Source organism: Geospiza fortis, unplaced genomic scaffold (assembly GCF_000277835.1).
Source record: "Geospiza fortis unplaced genomic scaffold, GeoFor_1.0 scaffold112, whole genome shotgun sequence".
Lineage (NCBI taxonomy): Eukaryota > Metazoa > Chordata > Aves > Passeriformes > Thraupidae > Geospiza > Geospiza fortis.
This window is the reverse complement of record NW_005054298.1, coordinates 17,842,183-17,854,641: the sequence shown is the minus strand read 5'-3', so window position 1 is coordinate 17,854,641 and position 12,459 is coordinate 17,842,183. Positions and strand designations below refer to the sequence as shown.

At 36.8% G+C, this 12,459-nt stretch overlaps 1 protein-coding gene across 1 annotated transcript in view; it reads right to left on the bottom strand.

The window, feature by feature from the left end:
• Positions 1 to 12,459, bottom strand: part of UBR3 (ubiquitin protein ligase E3 component n-recognin 3) — a 100,136-nt gene that overhangs the window by 86,362 nt on the left and 1,315 nt on the right. The window contains exons 2-4 of the mRNA XM_031058276.1: positions 12,180 to 12,365; positions 1,001 to 1,140; positions 452 to 610 (exon numbers count right to left, since the gene is read on the bottom strand). Of these exons, the coding sequence (XP_030914136.1) occupies positions 452 to 610; positions 1,001 to 1,140; positions 12,180 to 12,365 (485 nt within the window). The remainder of the gene's footprint in view (positions 1 to 451; positions 611 to 1,000; positions 1,141 to 12,179; positions 12,366 to 12,459) is intronic.

The window sequence follows — 12,459 nt, the reverse complement described above, 5'->3', positions numbered from 1 at the left end:
TAAAGTTTAAGGAAAAAAGATGAAAAAGGCTTTGCACAGAAATGCAGGACAGACAATGGTCTTTTGCCATTCAGGTTTCTTCCAGCAACCTCTGTGAGAGTAGATCCCAAAACAAGTTAGAAATATTCCACTTCAAATAACCTTATTATGACTAGTCTGGAAGTACTAAGCTAGAATTGATTTCTTATAAAAACTTTTCTGAAAAGATGTTTATTTATACATTTATTTGGGACACAGATCGGATGTTTGCTCTTACAGGTCTTAATAACAAATGTTTCTAGTAACTCCTGAAGCTCACCCTCCTATCAATGTAATAGCCTTAAAAACATGCTTCTTTCTGTGTTTTGAGATGTCAAATAAAAACATGCAGAAACTCAAGTTATAAACAAAACTTATGTCCTTAATGCTTCATAGTTTGAAAATCTAATTATTAGAAATAACACAAACATACCAGAGCTAAGATCTTTGTAGAACTGTTGGCTAGTTAAAACCTGGGTAAGAACTGATCTCATTGCACCTCCCATTTTGGTCAAGTCTTCTAGGAAGGAAACATGAGGCTCCAAAGCCTGGAGAATTTTATGAAGGTCTTTCTCTGATGGCAGATCAAGAGCTGAAACCACAGAAGAACAACTTTTGGTGTAGATGTAATATAATTCAGCCAAAACTGTCACAAGCAGAACAGTTACAACCATCTCAAATGAAAATAATTTATATATTCATAATGCTCTAAAATTCACACATACCAATTTCAAACTATACCTCATTTCATTTTCTGGAAGAGCTCAGTACAATGCCAGGTAACCCTTAAAACATATTTAAGCATGCCAGCAGGTAATAAAATCAAATCACCTGGTCAGGCTGTAATTTTGTTAGGAAAAGAGGTACAAAACACAATGACATAAACTATGGATAGCATTCATGTACTGTGTCTTCACAGACTGCAAAGCAAGAGCTAACAGCATGGTAAGATATGTTAGATACACGCAAATTCAAAACATACCAGGCTCATTATATCCCTCTCGTAAATGCTGAATCAGACTAAAGATGAACTGTGGAAGAACTAATTCTGACATCATCAACAAGTGTTTTGGAACACATGGAACATTCGAATTTGATTTAATCCGGTGTCTTTTACAAAACCTATAAAACAGATGAGAAAAATGTTAGCCAAGCACAGCTCAGCAGTGTTAACATATACTAAGAAAAGCATTTTTTTCCATTTTTCAGAAAGTAGATGCTTTTACATTAAAGGTGGTATGGAAATGGTATTCTGAAATTCAAGCCCATTCTGATTCTGTGGCCAGAGAATTATAAAGGTGCCAATTTTTTTTCTGCTGCTCCAAGTTCACATATCTAACATCTCAGCTTCTTCCCATACGTATCAGAAGTATCTTCCATTGAACAATCAGAAGAACACTGACTTTCTTCTCCTTTCTGTGACATAATCAGAGGTTGGTGTGATTTTTCAAATCCTCATTCAGATAATGACTCTTAAAAATGTATTTTGACAATAAAAACAAAAAGGCATAAGACTTTGCAGGATCAATGTGTATTTCAAATGTACAGCAACTACGATTTACAAAATCCTTACAAAATTCTTTCATTTAAAAAGAAAAGAAAACATTTATTCTTTGGAAAATTCCTGCATGGTAGTAGCTGAGGCTTGGCTAATGCGCAGTGACATGATGTTGAGCTGAACCCCATTAGAGCAGACAGAATGATTTCCTACTCACTTAACATGAGCCTGACTCAGGAGACACTGAATACTTTTCAACTCCCAAACTATTTTTAGAAAGGACATATAATAACATCAAAGAGTTATTTACCCACATCAAAAACGACAGTAAACAAAGAATAGTCTAAAAATACATCACACAAGAATAAACTTTTACTGAAATGATTCACCAGATTTTACTAATAATTTTTCAACATAAAAAATCGAGAAAAAAACCACAGCTTTGTTTGACTTTGAAAACTGTTTTCCAAAGTTATGCCATGGTTTCCAGAAGCAGCCTGTTACTTTCTAAAACTTAAGCCTTTATTCTTTGAGGACCACAGAAGAATCATCTTCAAGAGAAGAAGGAAATAGAAGAGAGGCACAAAGAAAGTAGGTGAATCAAGGAAAAAATGCAAAAAAAAAGAACCAAGACAATACCAGTCCAACAGTTAAAATGGCAATTCAGAAAAATGGCTAGCGAATTCACAAGATTAAAGATTAAGAGCTTCTCCTTTGCTTTTGCACATTAGAAATGAGACTTTTTATTAAGAAATGGTAGCCAGTTGATTTGCTATTTGTATATACACCCAATAAATCCTTGGAACAGAAAGAGCTCCGTGACGACTGGCAACTTTCTGTTAATTAATGTCCAAATAAATAGTGTTCACTTTTGCCTTCCACTTTCCATGCTACATTCACAGAAGTTATGAAAAGTCATTCCATGTTAATTGTTCAAGTACAACAGATAAACAGCACAATTTGAAACTGCAGGGAATTCAAAGGGGCTTGTAAAAGTCATTTGTTTTTTTCTCTTTAGTCATCCAAAATTTATCTTTTCCACATACAGAAACCTGAACTGCTATAAATCACAAATGTGGCTTCATCTATGCTAAAATACGGTATTTCATACTTTTACAGTAATTGGTTTTCTTTTCACCACTGTCTTTATAAGAAGGGATCAAAACTAAATAAAGATCTAAAAGACAAAAGGAAGGAACTACTACACAGTGCACTCTAAAATCTTTCACAGCCCACCACCCCCCCATATATTTTACATTCTGTCAAAAGATGTTTTCACTGGTTATGATCACAAGCTAAGGAAGCCACTGTAACAAAACACACAGTAAAGTCATTTTGAATCCCAGTTTCTGCTAAGCACAAGGCTTCCTTCCACAGAAAATAAGCTCTGCCCCCCATGAAGTCTATGTCACCATGGCAGCTCTGAGTCCATCACAACAGAATCAGTGTTAGAAGGGACCCAGAAGGATCATGGAGTGCAACTGTGCAGTGAATGGTGCCTCCAGGAACCGAACCCATGACCTGGGCACTACTAACACTGTGCTCTAACCAACTGCACCAATCTCAGGGACATGGATTGACCATCCCAAATTTCACATATCCTGGAAATCAAAGTTATGAATATGTTGTTTCTTGAGGCTATCAAGAAAGGATTATTGAATTATAAGGTGTGCTATTATTGCTATATTAACACAGATCCTAGAAGGCCAATAAGGGACCCAGATTCGATTCCCTGGAAGGGAAAGTTCTTTCACTGTCACATGCATAAACCACAGCAGCTTCAAACAAGAGTATATTTTTCTACCTTTGAAATCACTTTTTCACAAAAAGATAAGACTAATTTTAGCAAAAGGAGAGAACAAACAGTAAACTTGTAATTAAATTAAAACTTAAATTTAACAAAGAATCTTCTCCCTATGATTTAAAAAAAAATCTGACATTAATATCTTATTTGTGGAAAGCAGACCATTGTTGACATCTACATGAGTAAGCCATAGCATTTGTTACAAACATAAGCAGCATTAATATCTTCTGAACAGCTTCAATGTCAAACTTTCCAGATTTATTCAATTCTTTCCTACTATTTTCATTTTTAATAATTCTACTGTGAATTTCAAAAATGCATTTTACAAGTGGCTTCAGGTAAAATAACTCCTTTAGGCTACAGCTTCACAGCCTAGTCAAATTAGATCAGTCTTGCCACAACCCTGCCTTCAGCCCTCTTATTTGTACTAGCACTAGCACTCGACTGATCCCATGTTAAACCAGCTCAGAAGCTAAGCCAGCAGAAGTTATTTACTTATAAGAATATATAAAAAATTTCACTGGGCCAGTTTAAATCCACCAAAACTCACAGAGCAGTTTCCTTGGAAATCACACTGAAATCCCCAAATCATTTTGCCATCATCCCTCTCCTTGTTAACCTGACAGGGAGCAAAACACAGGGAACAAAATAAACCAAAATTTCAAACAAAGACATGCAGCCATGTCATCCTGACCAACCAGCCATCCTGACCAACCAGCACAAGAAGTAGATACAATGCTCACTGTGGAGGCAATTCCATCACTTCAAAGGAGAGTTTTTTAACTCCACAGTTATCACAGCAGCTGATAAATGCCTTCAGTACCAGCCAGACCACACCTTTACAGCATTTGATCAGTCCTTCATCCACTACATCCCACAGTGTCTCAAGTTGCAGCTGCATTCCAGAAACTTGACATAAGTTCACATATACACAGATGGACTATTTTTACCCTCACTTTTCTCTCACTATTTTGTCCCCTGCCTCCCCGTGTTTAAAAGTCATTTGTTTTTAAACTGAATCATAAGACTGCCAAAAGAAAGCATCCCAATTTCACACTCTACTATAGCACTATGAGTATCTGACTCTGACAGAAGCTTTTAGGGACAAGGATCTGGGACCCAAGCAACAGAATTCAAACGGAAACTGCTGGAAATCAGTTCTTAAGCAAAGAAAGTAAAGCTCTACTTGATTCTTCAATTCAGTAAGTCATACCTAAACTTATTTAGGTTCTTATTTAAAACATAATATACATTTCATATGTATATATACGGTATAATACATATTCATACTGCATACCTCATGACTGACATCATGTAATGTTTCATAAAGTGTTCAAATGAAGTTTTATAAATATGAATTCAACACAAGTTTTTTAAAAAGCATGTGTTCTGTCTCCATTGTAAAACTAACGCCCAAATACTACTCTTGCATACTCCGAATCTACAAAACAAATGCAAGATACAAAGTACTTTTTGAGTGCTACAATTGTTTCTGAGTTGTTACAAACCCATTACATCTTTTCTTATGTGTTTAAATACTTTTTCCTGCTTTTGCAGTTCAAATATCAAACCAAATCTTAATTCAGAACAAAGTAAAACTTTCATAATCAGGATTAGAAAATTATCTGGATGAAAAAGGGCTTGGATATATTGTAGGGTTGCTTTATGTAAATCCACTGTCCCTAACAATAACAAATACAATGATAACTCTGAAGAAATGCAGAGAAATAAACCTACTGTTCCTATTAAAATTAAGTTTAGCATGTTTCCCACACACACCCTAATAACTGCACTTCATTAGTTAAATTCCCTTCACCTGCAAAACAGGCTTCCAAAAGTGAATCAATGTCGTGCTGACTCCAAGACCCAAGCAATGAGCACTCTTCTGCTCTTCATGAAAATTGCAAGCTACAGAGCTCATAGACAAAACTGAATACTTGCATTTCTGCTATGAGGGGCAAAGCCAACTGAAAAGATGTCAGTCTCACTCTTCCAACCAGAAAATTTCCAAAACAGAGGCAACAGAGTCGATAGCGGAGGACAATGAAACACAGCAGAATAACTAACGGCTTCTCAAGAAACAAAACCCAACAACTTTAAAGGACATATTTTCAGGTTTTAAGCTTTCATGACAAAGCTGACTGGCCAGGTTAGGAGGCTAGAGATCAGAGACTGGACAATAAGAAGTTACTCCAATCCTTGCAGAACAGCAGGAAGAGAGGCAATGACTCATAGAATCTCTCTTGGTGCTCAGTGCTACATTAAATGAAGAAGCACACCAGGTCAAAGAAAAAGCAGCCAAAGCTGCTCTGCAGAGCATTTCTAGCATTCTGTTAGTCCTGAGACATAAACATCCTGTATAGTAGACAAAACTACAATGATTTTTATTAGTATGCAAGTACCCATTATCAATCAGAAACAGTAAATTTGGCAGTTTCAATCATAAGGACTTTTTTAAAGAAAAATTGAGTAAGAAGGAGAAGGAATGGACTTCCAAGACCTTGAAGTACATGGACAGTACATCTACTTGAAAGAACAAAAATCAAGAAACAGTTTTCAAAAAACAGTTAACAAAAACATTTTCTGGTTAAGAAAATTCTCCAAAGAGAATTTAAACAGGTCAAACATACTGCATGTAGTATTTTGACCCAAATACTTGATATGACAAAGATCTAAGCGACTACACAGTGCTAGACAAATGCAAAAACAACCTTCATTTCTTCAGGACTTGAATGAGATGTGTGAATTTTAATAATAGGTATCAACTTAAGCTTTGGCCAGGCCTCCAACAGACAAGGTGTATATACAAATAATTTGCAGCTTTCTTGGAAAGTATTTACATGTTTCATGCTGGAGCTATTATCAGTGCAGGAACTGTGCAGAAACAGAGGTGCATCCTGAAGGAGGCAGTTCATCTAGTCCTTGTTACCTAATAGCCATTCTATTAACTCAATGCAAAGAAAATTCATTGTTTTCAAAGCTTATTACCAGAACCCTCTACAGAGGAAGGCACCAGATACTAATATTTAAATACTATTATTTAAAATCACCTGCAGCTCTCAGATACTATTCCAGGACATTTTAAAAATATTAAATTCCTGATACTGTAAAAGTGATAAGGAAGTATGGCCTGAAATCTGAATCAACCTATATGGTCATTAAGAAAGATCAAAGAAACAATAGCTCTTTAGGAATGTGTTCCCTAAACATACTCCCAAAATCACATTTGTTCCATTGCCAACAGATTCACTGACAGCTCCATATAGATCAGATATATACCAGACAAATAACACTCCACCCTGACCAGTGGACTTAGAATTCTGGGCAGATCAGACGTCCATGAAAGCAGCTTTACAATTTGGTGAGATCAAAGTAAAGGAACTGAAAATCAAAACTGGTTAGCCCAAATCTAAACAAGACTGTTTCAGAGAGCTCTAAAACACAGCTCTTCTTAAACTGAATATATACCAAGGCAAATTATAAAGCAATAGACAAATGACACAATAAATAAGCCAAATTTCAGGCAAGGCAAGATATATAGCTGTCATATCTTGTGAACTCAGCCTTCACAGCACTGATGTGCTCTTCAAATCAGACTGGTCCTATCAGCAAACCTTTGGGGTAAAAGCATTGTTTAAGTTTTTTCAGTAACATAGCAATAGTTCAGGCTTCTGCATATTTATAGTTGTGTATATTGATATGTTTCAACATCTTCCTGATGACTTTGAAACAACCACACATTATTCCAGAGGCATGTATAAAGAAACAACGCATCTAGTTAGGTCATAGCTCTAAAGGTAGTAATACAAAAGTAGCACTGGGCTGTTAACCATTTGGAATACATCTCAGCACGTAATTTAGAGGCTGATGTAGTCCTAATTAGAGACATTCTTAAAAGAAATCAAGTCAGGCAGGTTTGAGAGCTGACTGTATGACATGATAGACTTAACTGCAATGTCTTTTGCTTTTCCAAGGATAAGGCCTACCATGAAGCTCTATGTAAAATACTCAGTGTTACTGTGGAATCCTAAGAAACAATACATTATCTTGAACTTTATGTCTGGGGGAAGCATGAAGGAGAACAGAGGAAATCAGGTATTTATAAATGCCCTGTAACTTCAAATTCTGTGGTCCTTGTGAATCCCAGTATGAATTCCTGTACTTTGTATGTGGATGAACATGGTGGAGGTTTCGTTCTGAAGAGTCACATCCATCACACGTGACTGTGGATTTACCCAAACTCTCATACTAAGCTAACAGCCACTACAGCTCAGACTTCTCTCCAGTTCCTCCTCGGTAGCCCAAAGGCCTTCAGTCACAGAAAAGCTGCATGGAGTTGACAGAGACTCTACAAAACACCATTTGTACCAGCTCAACAATCCTGAACACACAGGCATTTTAACATGGTTTCATAAAACTCAGAGACTAAAGTAAAGTTGGCTACTTGTAGGCTCTCAGCCTGTTGATAAAGCATTTGTTTCACTAACTTCTTGAAGAAAGTTCCAAAAGAGCACCCTTATCTCTTTGAGGCTGCATTACCAAACCTAGCCTAGGTCCTGGAGAACTGAAAACTTGTTGGTAATTTTTAAACGAGACAATTGGTTGAATCACACTGGAAGGGATGATCTTGAAGCAGCAACATGTTATATATATGCTAAGCAGGTGATTTGCTGTTGCAAGGCACTCCATAAAATAGCCAAGTAATCCACTTTGTGCCAGTAAACAATAATTGACTGTATGTCCCAAAACACAGCCACAAGCAGATCTGACTTTTCTCATCTTAAGGGGATCCCAGTTCCACAACCCAAGATGGTAAAAGAGACCATTCCTGATAAACACGCACAGAATGTATCTAAAGATAACTAGCAATAATAGCTTTCTCAAGAGCAAGCTTCCTTATTTATGGTCACACTGTTAAAATTTTCACTTACTAAGATTTTCATTTTATAGAAGTCTAGAATATGAAAAAGCTCCTTTACTCTTACTTAGCTACAGACGGTAAAAGAAATAGAATATAATCTTCCATAGCTCCCAACCTCTGAAAAGGAATAAAAGGAAGGATAGAATTTTATGGGGACAGAATAGCAAAGGTCATCAAAATTAGGTATCTACCTATTACGTATCCAAAATTTAAGAAAAATATTCAATAATCCTTGGTGGGTGCAAACATTTTAAAACACTGAAAAAATCAGAGTCTTTTCTAAATAAATTAAAGCAGGAAAAACCAAGCCATTTAGAAACAGAATACACTTCTCATACTTGCCAGGAAGAGGAGGCAAAGAGAATTGTCTGGCCTTTTCACAAGGGGATCACAGTAGAGCCAACAGATACGTTTGTCTCCAAGAGAGACATAATGATGACAAAAAAGAAAACAGAGAGAAGTCTGATCTATTGTGGAAAGATAAGCAGGGATCAGTAAAGACAGAACTGCAGGAAGTTTAGAGCTAGGTACCTGAAGGTGCTTTTGAACACACAGCATACACCACCAATCTGTGAGAGTTACCTTTCTTACAACTATAGGTTTTGTTACAGCCCACTGTTGCAAGTGGAAATGGGTAACACCTTAAGCCCTTTAATGTAAGATAAGAGAAGACAACACTATGTCAATGGAGCCATTGGCTGCCATAACTACCAAGAAATAAACAAAAAACATCACTGCAAAAGCCTATTAACCAAAATGCTTAACCTGGCTTTTCACCTTTCAGGATATGCAACCCTTGATGGAGGTATTATTTGTGCTGTACTGTAATGCAGTACTAAAACATCTGCTTTTCACATTATTAATTTAACAAATAAGTCAACAAACAGAGAGACTCTGAAACAGGACACAGCAGCAGGCAATAGCCAAAGTGCTGAGGCTCTCTAGTATGTCAGGTTATTGTCTACAAACATAGAGGGGAATCAGAACAAGACAGCCATAGAAACAAGATGGTACTCAGCAGTAACAGATTATTGACTAGTTACACTCTTATAATAACCATATGGCTTTCTTCAAGCTCATTTCATAAACTATCACTTTCATTATAATACAAGACCATCTACCAACCAAAAAATACTCCAGTCTGAATTTTCCCCTGCCCAACACTGCATGGGATTTTTTTAATCCAACAGATGAACTCATTTGAACTATGAGCATATGTCTACTCAAAATGCTTTAGAACTGAAGATTTTTGCTTCTTCAGAACATCATTAATTACCTCTGAAGGACTTGCTAGATTTCATTTGCAAATAGCTAGATACCATATGGTAGACAACTACAAACTATTTCCACCTCCTGACATATCAATGGATTTTAAAATCTATTCAACCTTGCCACGGGTAGAATTTTTAATGCTTTCACAAGCAGCTACATTTACAAACTTGAATATTTTCTAAAGTCTACATTACATTCTAGTAGATCAGAATGCAATTAACTTAAACATCAAAACCACTGAAATCTGCATGGAATCAAAAGATTCAAAAATGAGACAATCTGATTTTTCTAAAACAAATGAGAATTACACAAGGTACCTAAGGCAAATCATAGTATCCATCTATTACACTATATTCCACCTTCTTTTTATAAAGGCATCAGAAATAAAAAACTAACATTCAGATATCTCAATAAAGCAATTCAAGCATCTCTATAAAGCAAATTCTATATTTAATTAGTACTACAAGATTAACACACACTCATACACTAGGGTAAACCATTTCCAGATTTACATTAGCCATCCTAAAGGCACTGAGAAGATATTCCAGATTCTAAACTGGAGAGATTTCCTTTATAGCAGATCAGTTAACTAAGACTTCATGAACAGTATTTTTGAGCTGCATCAAATAAATAATATGAATATGAATGAAGACCAGACAACAAGAACAGAAACAAAAGAATGCTACTAAAATATTCATATACAGCATCTACACAAAACCGTATCTGAGCAGACAGATGGTAGATAAAGTTTGTAAGTAGGCTCCACATTTGATTCCCTTGCTATTAATAGAAGTCTAGGCTGTAGTGGCCAAGGTTATATCAGGCTAGACACACTCCAGTTTCCTAAGTCCACCATGAAGGCCTCCTAACTTTGACATGCAAAGCATTACCTTTGTAATTGTGCAGTTGATTTGAATACACAAAGTTAAAACACTATCTATACATGCTGCATTGTAGCAATTCAAGTCAATAGGTAAAATTCACTGTGTTTGCACACAATAATGGTTTTTACATTGGTGAAAGTTTATTTTACTTTGTCTTGCACAGCAAACAAAGTTTCTAGTTCACCTAATTGCAATGGCATAACATCAGTTCTTGTCTACACAAGTAGAAGTGACCTTATGTTAAATGCAGGCACCCCATATGCTGCCATGTATTGCCCTCCTTACATGTCCAAGGGGACTGGAAAATCTACTGCACAATGCCAAGTGTTGTTTCTGAACAAATATTATTCATTTGTTCAGCAATTCTTTAGCTTTAGTGACCAAAACTCCTGGAGGGACCTACCTCACAAACAAGACAATTTACTCTCAAATTCTACCATTAAAAGTAGTAAGTAGGGCACACAGAAATGAGATTGTTACTCCCTTGGGATTTGCATCTGCTTACACTGCAAATTTAAGAGCCTTTTTTATTTCTTCTTTATTAAACCAGATTTCCTCAAGAAGAAAACTGTTTAAAATAAGAAAAGACAACTGTAAAAGCTATACAGTCTGGGATGAGCACAGCATCACAAGTCATTTTAGTATTCACCCTAAGTAGCTCAATTTGTGTGTGCTCTGTTAAAATCCTGCCACTAAGAGGAGCCCTAAGTCTATTCCACAATGAACAGTGGAAGAAGTATTATTTTTTTCCTGTTTCTCAAGATCAATGGAAACTCTTACTTCAGTGATGCTGAGAAAAGCAGAATCACCACAAATTGAAGAAGAACTGATAAAGAAAGAATCACTCCAGCAGTAGCAACTTGAAACCACTGAAGATTACTGAAAACAAAAGGAGGAAAAAAATTCTGACATTGGAGTAAGTCTATCAATAAGAAAAGAGTCTACCAAAAAATTACTGAAAACAAAAGGAGGAAAAAAAATCTGACATTGGAGTAAGTCCATCAATAAGAGTCTACCAAAACGAATGAATAAATTATGAAGGCAGATTGCAAGACAAAGAAAAGGTGAAAAAAGTATAAGAAACAAAAACTGAAGCCACCTCAAGGACTGCAGAAGAACAGTGATTACAGACACAAAGAATTGGAGTCAAGGCAACAACAATCAAGAAACAGAAAAAGCAGAATTAATGAAAACTCTAAGTAGGAATGCAAAAAGAGAAGGAATTGTAATATGCTGAGTGAGTGATACAGAGTTATAGCCTGTAAAGCTGCAAAATCAAGAAAATAACCAAGGAAAATGTTTTAACACTTCTCTATGTTCCTAGTGTTTTCTGCTAGGTACGCCACAACTTCGAATTCAACAGCATACCATGTCATCCAGGCTAAGACAGTCAAGAAGGTTTCCAGAAGGTTTGTCAGAAGAGAATCCTCATTCAAGCCCTCCAAACTGTCATCTAGTGAAGCCTTTACCTAGCTGGTGAATCAACAGGAACACAAGGAGCTCCAGAAGACACTCAGTTGTAAAATTTGAAGTTTACTGGCTAGGTATCACCTTCACCCAGTAACTGGTTGACTGATCTTTCCTTTCACCATTGAGTACATATGAGAACAAAGGAGGGTTTAATGAGGTACCCGATTTCTCTTCTTCTGACCAGGCACTTCAGTCTTGCCTCCAGTAGATCAGAATACAAAAGACCTTTCCCTTCCACAAAAACCTGCCCTGTTGTATTCATCCAAGCGCTATTGCAGACTGGGAAATCACACAAAAATGCATCCCTCTTACTCAATCTGTTCACTTTGGCTTATCTGCTCACATGCTGTCCCAAAGTATTTTGACTTCACGGCTAGCTGTGTTAGGCCAAGGCTGCTAGCTGGAAGCTGACAGGTACTGCCTCCCATGCACTCTGCCTTATCAACTTCCCTGAAGGCTGGCACTCGGTGTAAGGGCAACAAGGTTCGCACGAGCGTCCTAAAAAAAGGCACACCCACATCAACAAAGCCACCTTGCCGACCCCCGGCGGACTCCTCGCTCAGCCCGCGGTCCGAGCCACGGAGGGATGGAG